The 15,278-nt window shown below is 54.6% G+C and overlaps 1 protein-coding gene across 5 annotated transcripts in view; it reads left to right on the top strand.

The window, feature by feature from the left end:
• Nucleotides 1-9,353: 9,353 nt before the first annotated feature.
• Tnrc18 (trinucleotide repeat containing 18) overlaps nt 9,354-15,278 on the top strand; it is an 89,304-nt gene continuing 83,379 nt past the window's right edge. For 4 of the 5 annotated variants that reach the window (XM_051205206.1, XM_051205203.1, XM_051205204.1 and 1 more), the window contains exons 1-2: nt 9,354-9,747; nt 11,603-12,033. In XM_051205206.1, the coding sequence (XP_051061163.1) occupies nt 11,847-12,033 (187 nt within the window). In that variant the 5' untranslated portion in view covers nt 9,354-9,747; nt 11,603-11,846. The remainder of the gene's footprint in view (nt 9,748-11,602; nt 12,034-15,278) is intronic. The other variant, XM_051205205.1, reaches the window with a different exon arrangement.

Below are 15,278 nucleotides of genomic sequence, written 5' to 3'. Positions count from 1 at the left end.
CGTGCTTTTACATAAGACTTGGTTCAGTCCCCAGCACTCCAGTCAGGTGTCTCATCCAGGGGAACGCTTGAGTACTGCATCATATGCACAAGTACACACATCCCGCATGTGGTGGGGCACATAATTAAAACGAAAATAAAATATTTTAAAAATGGCTAAAATGGCAGTTCAGTGACTCATCTCCCCTTTTGTATTTGCCATCAAGCCTGACAGTCAGTTTGATGCTATGCAGCCACACAGAAGAAGGAGAGAACCGAGTCCTGCAAGTTGTCCTCTGGCCTCCATGTTTGCACTGTGGTATGTGCATTCTCCGTGTACACACACAACATAAACAAATAAATGAAAAAATAAAACAATTCAAAACTAGTCAAGCTGGTTGTGGTGATATGATGGCAGAGGAAAACAGATCACTAGTGAGTTCAAGGCCAGCCTGGTCTATGTAGTGAGTGAGACCCTGTCTCAACAGCCCCGCCCTCCAAAAAACACCAAAGACAAAAACAAATCCAACCAACCACCACCAACAAAAAAGTGGTTAAAATAGGAGCTGGGGAGATAATTCTGGATGAAGTGCACCTTTCCAAGTGTGAGGACCAGAGTCTGAATGCCTAGAAGCAGGTGAGGCAGCTGCCTGTATCCCCAGGATTTCTGGGGCAAGGCAGGGAGCTGAATTAGTGAGAATCACTCAGCTGCAGGCTCAGGGAGAGACTCTACCTTGACAGGTGAAGTGGGTGGAGAGAAAGCAGCAAAAACACTTGACGCCAACTTAGGGCCACCACATACACACACACACATGCACACACATCTTTGCACACACACATGTGTGCACACACAGAAGGTTAACGTGGTAATTTTGTTTGTTTCCTGAGACACCATGCAGCTCAGGTTTGCCTTGACTTTGAGTCTCAGGAGTGCTAGGAGGACAGGCCTGTGCTACCATATTTCCATATAAGGTCATTCTGAAATATTGCTGTTATAAATGTGAAACTAACTTTCCCAGGTAGAACACTGACAATGGATCAAAGTAACTATTGTAGGAGCTGGGTGATGGCGATGGCTCAGTGTGTGTGTGTGTGTGTGTGTGTGTGTGTGTGTGTGTAATAAGAGGACTTGCTGAGCAAGCATGAGGACCTGACACTTGTAATTTTTGTTCTGGGGGCTGGTGGGTGGGTATGGACACCAGAGGATTGCTGGGGCTTGCAAGTAGCCAGTCAGGCTCTTGGTTCATTCAGTAAGAAACTGTGTCTCAAGGCAGTAAGATGGAGAGCAATAGAGGAAGTAGCTCCAGACACCTACACCCTGCACATACACTACACCCCCACACCCCACCTCTACATACAAGTATCCCTTGCTCTGAAGTTCAACTTGGTGAACCAAGATGTTTACTGGACTGTAGTATAGGGGTTACTTACAGGAGTGTGGGTGACCCACGAACCGCCCGGTTGGATTGTTACTACTTGTATAACCTCAGGAAGGGGTCTGTGATTGCTGTAAGCATTCGAAGTTCGCTTTAATTTATGTGCCTGAGAGCCCTCTATGACAGAATGTTTTCAATTTTGAGGAGATTGCTTCCACACACTGGCATCCGGGGTGGGTGAGCTGTTCAACCCGTAACAGAGCCCCCCAGAAGAGGGAGCTGTACTGCATCAGGGAGGAATAGAAAAGAAACAAGATTTCCAGGAAAAAAAAAAAAAAAAAAAAAAAAAAAAGCGGGCGGGTCATTCTGGTCAGAGTGGTTCTGGTGGTTCTGGAAGTTTTTTGGGAGATAATGTACTGTGGCTCCTGAAGCTGGGCAAGTGCAGGTGTTGGTGGGGTCCCCCACCTCCTGTTCCCTCCTCTCTGGGCTGCTGCCCGAAGCTAGGAACGGTGGGCGCCTGTCAGCTTCAATCTTGGCCCGTTTGTTTTTGACTCTCTGTCGATGGGAAGGGATTGAAGGCGCCGGCTGGTGCTGTGGGGAGAGGAGAGGGAGGTTTCAAAGCTGTAGCCACGGGAAATGTTTTTCTTTCCTGCTTGAAAGAAATTGCATGCCAATGAAAGATAAAAGAAGGAGCATGGTGTGTGTGTGTGTGTGTGTGTGTGTGTGTGTGTGTGAGTGTGAAGAGATGAGCAAGAGCGGGAGAGAGAAAGAAACCTGGAAACATGCCAGCTCAGGAGATTTGGTCAGGGTCAACCCTTTCTCCCCTGGCCTCTCTCTCTCTCTCTCTCTCTCTCTCTCTCTCTCTCTCTCTCTCTCTGTGTGTGTGTGTGTGTGTATGTGTTTTGCTTGGATTGCCCCCATTCTCCTAGGTCTTAGGGGCTTGCTTGGTGAGTGCCAGGCAAATATACCAGACAGTAGCATGCAAGCTATAGAGGCGGTTGGCCTGGGAATGGGTGAGAAAGCCTAAGGTCCTAAGGGAGATAGGATGTGTGATTCTCCAGGTGTCTGGATGGGAGTGTCTGTGGATGTGAATAGGACCACCTACCTTCCTACCACACCCATCCCTACCCACCAGAGACTCTCCTTGATTTTTTAATATATAAATTTTTATTTAAATTAGGAGCAATCTTATTTTACATATCAACTCCAGTTCCCTCTCCTCGATTTTTTATTAATATATATATATTCTTAAAAATTATATCTACTGTATGTATACTGAGCATGTTTGCAAGTCTATTCTCTCTTTCCACCACCTAGGTTCCAGAGATGTCAGTCGTGGTGGCAAGTGCCTTTATCTGCTGAGCTATCTTGCTGGCCCCCTTTATTTGTTTTTGAGAGGGACAGAGGGAGGGAGAAGTGTTGAGACTTAGGCCCCTATGAGTCAAACAGCAGAGGATGACCTTGAATTCCTGTTTTCCCCAATATCCACCTCAAATTCTGGGATTATAGCTATGTACCATTGTACGTTTTATTTATTTTCCTTCTTGTGAAACAAGGTTTCACTACATAGCCTTGGCTGGCCTGAGTAGGGACTCACAGATAGCCACCTGCCTCTGACTCCACACCGGGGGATTGAAGGCCCCTGTGGCCTGGGGTGTAGCTTAGAGGTAGACAGAGCTCTTGACTAGTATATGAGCGATTGGATTCCATTCATATCAGCTGAAGGGTGTGTGTGTGTGTGTGTGTGTGTGTGTCGAAGGGTGTGTGTGTGTGTGTGTGTGTGTGTGTGTGTGTGTAGGTCCTAACGCGAGATCCCGAACTCCCAGTCCAAGGAACTTCCTAGGTGAGCAGCTGTGACCTCGGGCATCTCCTCCATGAATTCTTTTAGTACAAACTCAGGCCACAGAGCTGTGAGTCTGCAGTGGCTTCCCTGGGCGACATAGTAGCTGGGAGAGCTCAGCCGCAGGGGGGTGGGACAGCCCCAATTTGGAAGCGGCCAGCCCAGATTTGGAGGCACCACGTGGGGTAGGGAGGCGGGAGGCCAGGAGCTGCCTCTGGGCGCCAGGCCTGCTGTGGAATTTGCGCCACAGCTCCCTAGCATGCACGGGCCTGCCAGCCATCCCCGCAGAGGCCCAAACAAAGCTAGGAGCCAGGAGAAAGGGGGAGGGGAGGGACTGAGATCAGGCAGCCCCCTCCTGGGGCACAGAGTCCCCACCTAGGTGCAGCGCCCCTCCCCAAACACACGTGCTGCCAAGCCCTCCATTAGTCACCCCAGCACTCACACACATAAATCCGATTAGTCACACCCCGCACAAACTCGCTGCGGAACACACCCGGTCACACCCAGACAAAGACCCGAGGTCCCCAAAGAGGCCTAGTTTGTCTATCGGGGTTTGTTTCCCATCCCCCAGGGACTAGCAATACATTTTTGGGGAGAGGGCACCGCAGTCTGGGGTTCACAGGCGTCATCGCAGCAGCTAACTCCCCTTTACCTGGCATTGCACCCCTTAAACAACCACAGTACCCCTTAAGCTCTTACAAAACTCCCCTCGGGTTATACATGCCACAATATACACCCTTCAGTGTCCTTGGCCACCCCCTGTTCCGTCTATCCGGGGGTGCGTGGGCCCCCTCCCCCATGCCAGTCCTGGGACGGATCTAGCAGGAAAACATCCCCCCCCCCAAGGTCACCGCAGCTCTAAAGCGGTCAGCCGGGGAGCTGATTTATTTGCGGTTTCCTTGCAGTAACGCTATCACTCTGATTCCGGAGAGGGAGGGGGTAAAAAAAAAAAAAAAAAGAAAGAAAAAGAAAAACGCTTGCGGTGGAGTTTAACCTTGGATGAAACTGGCAAAGCTTTGTTTTTTTTCCGAGGCGCTTCGTTGGGGCTTTGCATGGACTGCTTGGCCCGGAATGTGGATCTGCAGCCTCTCGCTGCTAGGCTACCACGCGGGTCAGTGCTCATATTTCTCTGCGCCCAGCCCAAATCTCTCGCCCCCCTAAAAAGTGCTTTGAGACATCGTAGGGGAACCCAAGAATTCCGTGGGTGAGAGCAAGGTTTCCACGTCTCAGCACTCCGCATCTGACGCGGAGATGCACCCAGGAGGGGGGGTGAATGCTCGCCTCCACTGTTGCTGTCCCCACCCTGAGCCCCATGCACTCACGGAGACCAGTAGAATGGTCTGTTGCCTGCCTCGTTGGCAAAGAGAATTCTTGTGGCATTAGACGTTATTAACCGCAAATGCATACTCTTGGGTAGTTCCCCCCCTTAGGGGTAACCGTCACCCTGAGACCGCCACCGCCAGATGACCAATTCCTGCTTTCCGGATGGCTCGGTTCTGAGTATCAAGGCGGGTGGTGGACGTGGGAAAACCAGACCCGAAGGAGACGCTTCGCGGTGTCTTTGGCAAAGAGTCAAGGGAAGCCCATGATGTCCTGCCTGCAAATACCATGCCTGTAGCCACCTCGATCCGTTTTTGGATACCCCCCAATAGATCCCGTTTAAGGGTCTGGGATTAACACGGGGTCTAGAATCCCCTTCCTTGGCATAAATGATCACATCGAACTTTCCTACATGAAGTGCCTGGGCCCAGACACCCCTACCCAAATCGTGATCTGTGAGGCCCGACACTCGCGGTGCTGGCACCGAGTGGGTGAGGCAGTTCCCTCTCTTTGGCGAATGGGGAAGCTCCTGGCTTGATTCCCTGCGTGGTCTCGGAGTCCCCAGGCCATGACCAAGGAGAGAAAAGTGCCTGGCCCTGCCTCGGGGAGGAGGGCCAGTGTGCAGATTTATGACTCTACCCGGTCCCTGCGCACCAAAAGCATCTGGAGCCAGACAGAGGAATGTAAGACCCGACCCGGGCCAGAGGAGGCGGCCAGGGTCGGAGGCGGGGCTGAGAGGAGCAGAAATTCGAAGTGGCCCGGTGCCACCGCCCCGGGGTTACCGGTTGCGCGCTGGGGTCCGGATGGTGTGCGTGGCTCTGGCACCACATCTTTGGTCTTGCTGGGGGGCCTGGGTTGCCCTTTGCTGGATAAACCTCTTCAGGATACCCAGCTCCTGATGGGTCAACCGCAGCGAGAGACTGCGAGTGTGGCTGGGCCCGGCGCGGCCTCTCCGGGTTTTAGCGGCGCCCGGGTCCAGAGTTGTTGGGTAGCCGGATTTAGGATCTACGGAAACGCGCGCTTTAGACTCTACTATGGCATCTCCAGGGGAGGCAAAACTCAAGCTTTCTCTTGGGGTCCCCTTTACTAAAGTCTCCAGTGGAGTTCCACTCCTTGGGAGAGCTGGTTCGGGGCAACGGATAAAGAGAGGGTGGTTTGGTGTTTTCTTAGGAATGGGACTAGCTTTGTTTCTTTTTCCTTCTTCCCTTGATGGAGGACTATGGGTGGAAACTTGTCTACATCGCTAGCAACATCGGGGTTGTGGAAGATGAGGGGTCAACTTTTCTTGGGGCAGAAGTGAGGCAAGCGCGGGGTTCCCTGGAGCTGGACAAAGGAGCACCGCAGGGGAGGGAGCCGCGCTCAAGGTTGGCCTGTCCTCTGATTTTACAACAAAGAGCTTTGAGTTTTGTCCGTGGGGACTCGTTCAGAGCGTCCAGACCGGGACTAGGGACCTGGAAGAACACACTAAAAGGCTTAGGAGTGGCCGGGGACGACCATGCCGGACCAGACAGGCCAGCTCTGGTGGGTTGTCCGGGAACTGCGCCCTGGGACTGAGTGGAAGCCCCCCTCCCCAGCTGATTTTCCATCCAGTCAGTACAAAACACACACACACACACACACACACACACACACACACACACACACACACACACAATCTGTCTATCTCTGTGTCAACGCAGTTTTTCTGGCCACGGATCCCGACGGGTAAACAAGCGAGAGAGAGAGAGAGATGGGGGATGGGGCGCGGAAGATGGCGCCTGGACCCGTGATCCTTGGGGTTGTCACCAGTTCTGTTTTAGAACGAGTACACCCGACTTTTGTAGTTCAGAGTGGCTCAGCCCCAGCTGGAGGTCATTTCCCCAGACCCGGAGGCTCTCTGAAGTGGTGTGGTGTTGGTGCAACCCCCGCTTCTCTGGAAGTACCCACGCCCCAACATGGCTCCCGGCCGCTGTTAAATGTAGGGGGACACGGGCGTGGAGACCAGGGCCCTCGCCTGCCCACCGCACACTTATACTTGGCTGCCTGGAGACGCGGAGGGACTCAGCCTGCGTCTCCCTGTTGGAGGGCTGGGAATCCAGCGCCACCGGTTCCCCAGGTTCAGTGCACCGGTGGCCCGAGGGCCGATGGCAGGCCGAGAGGGGACCCGGAGCGCCGCACATTCCAGGGGGGAGTGGGCCACGTTCCACACCAACCACGGCCCTAATGAAACTGGGTTGGTATGCCACGCCGACAGGGCGCACACTTGAAAAATGCAAACGCCATCGGCAAATCCTGGGCAAATTGGAATAATTTTTTATTAGCAGCTAAATGATTTATGGCACAATACCCCGCCGTCACAATTACGGCGTCTTGGAGCATCCAGGGGTGAAAACATTAAACATTTATAAAAACAGGCCTTTGTTTTTTTTCTAACCCCGCAAGCCTTTTGCACAATCCCCCATCCCATTTCTCTCAAGATACATATTTTTTTTTTCTTGAGCTGTATTAAAATAAGGAAAACATTCTGGATCCCGGGAGGGATGAGGGGGTTGGGGGAGATCAGGGCCTGCGCTCTGAATATTGGAGAGCAATGGGGGGTGGGGGAAAGCGGTGGGACTGAGGCGTGGGAGGGTTTAACTGGGAACCCACAAAGGCCTCTGGATAAGGCTCAAGGGCACTAAGCGCCCCCCACCCCCTCAGCCCGTTCCTCTCTTGTTTCCAGCAGCCCGCGCAGCTTAACCGCATTTATTTTATTTCTCCCAATCAACCCCCCCTCCCCTAAGGCACATAGACACAATACCTCCTTTCTCTAACCCCCCTCTCTTCGTCTTTGCTCCTGGCCGCTCCCGGGAAGCACCGGACGCCTCCGGTCGCCCCTGGCTGCCACTGAGACCCGCACGCCCAGCTCCAAGCGCGCGGACACCGCCACTCAGTTCCCCTCGGCTCGGCTATTTTCGTTCTTTTCTCTCCTTCTCACTCCTCCCTCCTCCCCCCACCGAGCTCCAGCTTCCAAAAGAGGGCAGCCTAGAAACCAGCGCAGGAAGCTCCAGGAAGGGCAACTTGAAACTGCCCTCAAGAGGCCGAATTTTTTTCCTTCAAATTTATCCTGGAATTAAATTAGACACCCCCAGTTCTCTCTCGAATCTTCCCCCCTTTTTTTCTTTCTAAAAGTGGAGAAAAGAAAATAGAACCGATGAGTGCTAACTAGCTCATTAAAAAAAAAGACCTCAGAAAAATTGCCTTAAAAATGGATTTTCTTAAGAAAAAAAAATAGCAGTGTGAAAACGCTGAGTCCGCAGAGCAGGGCGAAAGAGCGGGCTTCTTTTGTTTTAATTAAAATCCTATAACCACGTTTGCTCTCGAGGCAGGATCTGCAAGCTCTCTCTGTCTTTCCAAGCTTCTTTTCCAGGGTAGGTAATGCCTAGCTGGGCTTGGGCTCCTGTGGGGCTTGCGTAGAGGGTGTGGGCCCCCTCCCCCTTAGGACCGGTCCCTTCAGCGAGGACCACACTCCCTGCGTCCCCAGCCAGGTAGATCTGCCATCCGCAGTTCCTGGCCGCTCAGCCCCGAAAGTTTTTTTTTTTTTTTTTTTGCTGAAGGAGCAAAATAAAAGTACAAAGTCTGGGGGATCGGACTCCCCTCCCCCTCTGGCCGCCGTGGCCAGCCAAGCACTTTTGGGCTTGGCTTGCTTCCTCTGAGCTCAACAGATTTTTTTTTTCTCCCTTTCCCGGTCTCGCCCTCCCTGGAGGGGGCGCGGCGAATGGAAGGCGAGAGAGGCCCCCAGCCAAGAGGTTTTTAATATTACACCTTAATAGGTTTCAGAAGGCCCCGTGGAGAAATGCTAATAGGGCTGAAATGTCAGAACCGAGAGGGATTCAGCTCGCGCTCTGCCGATCTAATCCTTTTTTCTGCTCTGGTTTTCCTTGGGGGGGGGTGGAGGGGAAAGGAGGGGCGCCCACGCCAAAAGGGGCTTTGGGGAGGGGCGCGAGGTGCGCACTCGGCCGCAGAGCCCCACAGCCCGGGTTTCTATACTAACCCTTTTTTATAAGATGCAACTCACCGCTGCAGGCTGACGCGGCCTGTCCAAAATATTAAATAGTAAAGCCTTCTGACACCGCGTTTCTGGGAGGGGGCCCGCAGGCTGTGGCAATAGGGAAAAAAAAGGCCTTGTCGTCTGCCCACCCCACCCGATCGCGACTGCTGTTGGGGGGGGGCAAGGAATGAATCGCTTCTTTATTTAAAAAAAAAAAAAAGAAAAAAAAAAGCAGGCCTTGTTATTTCGGCGTCTGAACTGCGCGCTGTGGAGTGGCACCCTGGAGAGGGAGCACCGGGCGCGGGTGCAAAGAGCAGTCCGCTCGCTCCCGGCCCTTCCCGGCTAGCTTGTCACCTCCTCCCGCAGGAGGAAGCTGACAGGAGGCCTTGCAGAGCCCGGGATTGCGGCGACAACCATCTTCCTCTATTTTGATCACTCAGCCCAGACGCAGGAGGAGGGGCTGGGATGGGGGGGAGGGAGAAAAGGGAAAAGAAAAAGGAGGGGGCTGCTGGAGCTGGTGAGGGGGAGGGCTGCCTAGAAACGGCTCGGAAAAATTCTCACCACCAGTTTTGATCATTCAGCCCCGCCGTGGGGAGCCTGGAAACTGCTGGAGCCCCGAGGTCCGTAATTGGTTTTATAGGAATGGCTGAGGGCCAAGGTGTTTACATGCGCGTGATGGGCGGCGCGCAGGGCCAATGCGCTGCGGCCGGGGGCTGGCCCGAAGGGGGGGCGGGCACCCGGGAACAATGCGTGTTTCTTCGCCTGCGAGGCTCCCCTCCCCCCGTCCCCTCCGCCCCCTCCCCCCCTTTTTTTTTTTTTTTTTTTTTTTTTTTAGATCCAGCGAGAGGAACTTGAAAGGGGGGTTGTGTAATGTACCTTTTCCAATCCCGGGCTGTATATGGAGATTTGGGATTCTTTAAACCGGCGCTACCTGGATTTTATTAAAAAGCGGGGAGCTCGGCGGGAGGAAAGCTGGCTTTTCCGGGGGCTGCGGGAGCGGGGCCGCGGGAGGGCGGAGGAGTTGGCGCGCCGCGCGCCCGGCCCGGGGAGCGGTTTTCTACCAAAAAAAGGAAAGGCGGGCAAAAAGTGTGAGGCGGCTGCGGGTGGCGGAGGGGAGCGGCGGCCGAGGGATGGCGGGCAGTACGGGCGCCTAGCCGCGCCGGGAATCGCGGCGGTCGCTGGAGTCATCCTCGCAGCCTGGAGCCCGGAGCCCCGCCGCGCCAGGTACGCTCCGGGTCTCGATGCTCCCCAAACTTGTGCAGTGCACCCCCCTCAGGCGCCCTAGGCAGGTAGTCCCCCAAACTGTCGGTGTCCGCAGAAGGGATTCGGAGGGTAGGGACCTGGGGGAGAGGGCGCGCCGTTGCGCCCTGAGCTCCTACCCGATTGCCCAGCCTGCAGAGCCGCGGAGGGCGGCGGTTCCCTACTCGGTTCCCGGCAGGCGGCGGGCTAGCCGGGGGACGCCGAGACGGTTTCGATTATAGGCTGTTTTTAATTAAAAGCCGGAATTCAGCCATTTTAGCTGCATTTAAAAGGAGAAAAGTAGAGGAGGACGCAGAGGAGCCTCGCAGATGGCCACGCCAGCTTCCTCGGCCATCGCAAAGGTGCTCCATAGGGCTTCACCCCGACTTCCTTAAAAGTGGGGTGCCTGGGCAGTGCCTTTTTCAAAACACTGCCCTTAAAGAATATTATCTCTTAAGTACATGCGGGAAGCTTCTCGCGTCGTTGAGACACGTATCCCAGACTGTGGCAATGGTAGATTTTTTCAAAAGTAAACGCGGATCTGGTAACCAGAGCCTGATGAGAACGAGGGAGGGCGAGAGGAAGAGGGGGTGTTTGTAACCAAAGCCACGTTAAAATGGGCGTCCTTAGCAAAGTTGGGGGAAGAGGACTTTGGGGTCTGGCGCAGGGCGGCCACCCGGGAGCCCGTAGCTTTGGCTGCGTCCTCGGCTGCTCGAAGCCCCAGGCCTCCCGGAATCAGGATCTAGAGCTGCCTAGGGCTGGTGGATGGTCTGCGAGGGAAGAGTGGGCTCTCCGAGTCTTCCGCCTGCCCCCCACGGGAACAGGAAAACGACAGATCTTTTAAACAAACAGCTTAAACTGGAATTAAGAGGGGTTTTTACCCGTTGCTGGGGAGGTGCCCCTTTGCTGGCCCGCGCTCCTAAGGTTTTCTTTTGTAGGTTATTTTGGGGGTGTGTGTGGGTCGCAAAGCTAAGAGTAGAAGCGAGATCCTAGGAGCCCCTTCTTCTCTGATGATCCCCAATCCTCCACACCAGGCCACGTCCTCCCGGCCTCGGGATTCCCAGGTCCGGGCGTTGGAAAATGAAACCAAATCTTGTTTTGAAGGAGTCTTTTTCCAGTCCGCAGGCGAGAATGCCACGTCTCGGGGACTCGGATTCTGTGATTCCCAGTGGCTCAACGGGGGCAGCAGGAAGGGGGCGGTGATCTTCCTTTAAAAATAAGCCCGCTTTTGTATCTGACCTTGGTAAACAACAACAAAAAGCCTCGAAACAGAACTCTTTATTATTACTATTATTATTTTTGCGGCTCACAAGGGGATCTAAAACTCAGGGGGGGAAAAGGAGACGAGGGCCCCAAAAAGGTTAAACATTAAACTTTGCGGATCAGATAGTGGAAAGGCGTTATGGACACATTTCTACCAACTCTTAAAAGAGTTCGCAGTTTTAAGCCCCCGGAGCATGTGACGCCTGGGAAATAAAGCACTCTTCTGGTTTGGATTTAGCTGAACGGGCGCGGTCGGCTGAGTGGCCTTCCCCACTTTCGGGAGGACTTCGCAGGCAAGAGTCCGGGTTGGGATGCAGCGCGCTGGGGTTGCTTTCCCGAGGCAGGCTCCTGGAAACCCCGAGCTGCTGGAGGAAGGACTAATAATAGGTCTTTGCATTTAGCGGAGAGGGGACGGCTACTGCCGATTAAATTTCTGGCCATCAGCTTGGTTCTCTACTCTTCGACCCTGAAGGGCGAGGCGACTTTCTGAAACTTGTTTTCTTTTTTTTCCCTTCCCCTGTTTTTCCCTTTCCTCCTCTTATGTGTCTTCTGCGGCCCATCTTATTCCCACGCCAAGACGCCGTGTGCGCCTCCTCGCGCATCTCTGCTCTGCCGCCCGGAGGGGACTCACCGCGGGCCGTTCGTGCGCCCCGGGCCACTGGCCCGTGGTTGAGCGCAAGCCCCGCTGGCCGCCGCCATGCACGCCGCGGAGCGCCCGCCACCCGAGGACACTAGGACTACATCGAGGCCGAACTTTTAAGTCCATCTGAAGCAGGCCGGCGGGCCGGGCGGGGAGGCTGACCGCGGCACTCCCGCGGAGGATGGATGGCCGAGATTTCGGGCCCCAGCGGTCCGTCCACGGCCCCCCGCCGCCGCTGCTGTCCGGCCTGGCCATGGACAGTCACCGCGTGGGCGCGGCTACCGCCGGACGCTTACCCTCCACGGGCTTGCCAGGTCCCCTGCCTCCGGGAAAATACATGGCCGGTCTCAACCTGCACCCGCACCCGGGTAAGTTTTGCTCGCTGCGCTGACACTCACCCTCCTGCCTTGAGGGGGGGTCCTGGGGGGGAGCCTAGGGCAGACCTCCGAGGCTGGAGCTGAGAGCCTCTGTCCTGTTTAACCCGGGTGTGCAGGAGGCTCAGCTCCCTTCTCAGAGGTCGGTCCGAGGCTCTGTGAAGACAGTCTTGGTTTCTGTCCCTGGTGTACCAGATAGTCTCAGTCTGGCACTCAAGAGTCTGCAGAGTCAGAGCCACGCTGGGGGAATCCCAGTCCATTGGCTCTTTGAGGAAATGAAGTTTGCAAAAAATAATAATAAATGTAGACGAGAAAACAACGTGTCAGCTTCGAATCCCAGGAGACACCCGTTCCGGGATTCTTTTCTTGGCGGACTCCCTTCGTTGCATGGGTGGGTTTGGTGTTCTGTCCTCTCATGGAGCCACGTCCCCGGGCGGTTTCACAACTCCGAGGGTGGGTTGTGAGGAATGAAGGAGGATAGTGACCCCAGTTTTAGGAGCCTGGTCTGTGGTAAACTCTTAAGATCCTGGGGGCCCTGGTTATTTGGGAGAAATGAGTGTACCAGGATTTGTATAAACCAGCCGCCAGTCCCGCTGAGCCTTGGCTGCACTGGGTATCCTGCTGTGGCGCATGGAGGTAGTGGCTGAGAAGGCCCAGTCCCTCACCGGTTTCCCTTGCCTACGCGGAGAGCAGAGGGCCAGGTAGGGCCGAGCTAAGCCTTGGCCACTGCGCTCCAGCAGAGAGGGAGCCTGGGATCTGCAGACCTGCCTGGTGGCGGCTCCGTGAGCGGGTCCCTCCTCCCCGGCCGCTCCTCGCTTCTGCGCCTGGTTTAAGGAGAACACTCCAGCTCTTCCTTTGAAAGCACCACCACCTTGTCGATTTCCTAGGCAGCCTGCTCTTCTCGTCCTTGGAACAAGTCTTAGAACACCCTGGGGGCCGAGAGCCACCACTTCAGTTTCTCCCCCTGCCCGCCAGGGTGACCAAGGCTTGCCGATTTTAGCCTCCGCCTTTGATTTTTTTTCTCCTGGAACTTTTCTAGAATCGGGAGTCCGGGACTCAGCGGGACAAAGGGCCTTTGTGAAACGCCTGGCGGGGGAGGGGCGAGCGGAGATCCCTGCCGGCGGGGCCGCAGGGACCCGGGTCACTTCCCCCGGTGCGTGTGTACCCCTTGAGAACTGGAGGTGCGTCCGCTCGGGGGATAGTGGTTACAAGACCAGATTCGTACAGGACCCAAGTAGGGCATCAGAGACCACTCCTAAAGCGTGATTTAGGCATGGCCTTGGGATACAAAGGCCATTTGGGGCAACTCCTCTTGAGCGGTTGTAAGAGGGGCCATTGGAGGTTCATGGGTGTGTGAATTTGCGTGCTTTTTGGGGTTCCTGGATTAGTTGGTCTGGCTGGAGGTGGTGGCAGGGGCTCCTCTTGTGGCCTGGGAATCTGACCTCAGGGTGTTCCTGGCTGGCTGAGTCTCAGCTTGTCGCCTGCTCCAGGTCTGCCTGGGATCTGGCCCAGACCTGGCTGAGAGCAGCGCCGACAGCCACTCCTTGCAGCAATTTTAAGTGCATAGCCTTTTCCAACCCTGGTAGCATAGCATAGTTCGACTGCCTTCCATGCCTAAACCCCCATCTGGTGGATTCGGTGACTTGTGCAGACTAGGAAGTCCAGCTGGAAGCCTCCTTGGAATCCTGTGTCGTGGCCTTTTCTGCTTAGAGCTGTGTGACTTATGCACAGGGTGGCTTGAGGGCGTGGAGGAAATGGAGGGAAAGCCACCTCCGTCCCCCTGAGGCCTCGCTTACCCAAGAGAGAAGAGTGGGGGGCCTCGAAGCCTTCTATTACTTCCCTCTGGTTCCATCTGTACCCTGCTCCAGATGGGGGAGAGAGACTGGACCCCAGGTCCACGCCCAGAGCTGAAGCCACACATAATCCCATTAACCACAACGAGGGACTGCACCCCATTCCACCCCTAGGGCTAGTGATGACAGAGACGGAAGGCACCCCTCCCCCACTCGGCGCTCTTTGCGGGGTGCAGGTGCAAGATCTTTTCCAAGGGCACCACCCTGTGCTTTTTCTGGCTGCCAGCTCCTTAGATCTTGCCAGCCTCCTCAGGGCCATCTTTATTTGTTTACTTTTGTATAAAAAGCCAGAGAAGCTGAGCTGTTTGCCAGGGTCACACAGCCTGGAGGGAAGAGGGTGTTGGTTAGCACTGGGCTGGTCCCATTGCGGGTGGTGGTGTGGATGTGCCTATGGCTGCTAGGGTGGAGAAGTAACTATGAAGGTCCACTAGGCAGGGGGAGTTCGGTTTGATAACCTTGAGGAAGGAGGGCTGTTGAGGGAGGAAAAGCTGTCTGCTCTGATACGGATTTTTGGCTAGTCCCTTACTCAGGTGAAAAAAAATAAAATGAAAAACCAAAAAGAAATGGGGTGCCAGGCATGGAGGCCCACACCCACAATCTCAGCACCCAGAGAGGCAAAGGCAGAAGGAGCAGGAGTTGGGGGCCAGCCTCGACTATGTACCTAGATGGTCGAACACACACACACACACACACACACACACACACACACACACCCCAGTTTGGATCAAAGCAAGGGTGGCGGCTCCTTCCTTTTCCTTTGCTGTAAGCCCTGTAGTTTGAGCAGTCACAGCCTGTCAGTGAGATGGACCAGTGGGCTGGACTCCTAAGTGCTGGAGTTGGGGACCCTGGGAAGGATCAATCTTTCTGTTAGAATGCTGTTGGCAAGATCTAACACCTGGCTACTTATTTTCTCTGATCCCACACCCTGGACTGAATGAGGGGTGGGACTCATCTGGACACAGGAGGCACTGCACTTTGACCTGGCCCTTCAACAATAGGCAGGTAGCCATGGGCTCCAACTATGGAATCCACCCATTTAACCCACTGGGCCGGATTTAGAAAGATTAATCAGGACCAGCCAGTGGAGACAAGGAATCCAGAAGATAAGGGAATTTGTTTTTTCTTTCTTTCTTTATCCTTGAACTCTTCCTTCTTTGGTCAGAGGCACCAAGGGAAGGAAGGCACAGGGAAGGTTCTGGAACCTAGAAGGGCTCCTTGGGCTCCCTGCTTCTTGGAGTGGTCCACCCCTCCTGTTCTTTTTCATTTTTACATTTTGTTTGTGAGTGTGTGTATGTTTACACTCCCACTACAGAGACCAGAGGACAACTGGCTGGAGTCAGTTCTGTCTTACACAGTGGATTGAACTCAGGTATGGCTGTGGACCAC

Source organism: Phodopus roborovskii, unplaced genomic scaffold (genome assembly GCF_943737965.1).
Source record: "Phodopus roborovskii unplaced genomic scaffold, PHOROB, whole genome shotgun sequence".
Lineage (NCBI taxonomy): Eukaryota > Metazoa > Chordata > Mammalia > Rodentia > Cricetidae > Phodopus > Phodopus roborovskii.
The sequence above is the reverse complement of the archived record's forward strand: the minus strand, read 5'-3'. Positions and strand labels throughout refer to the sequence as shown.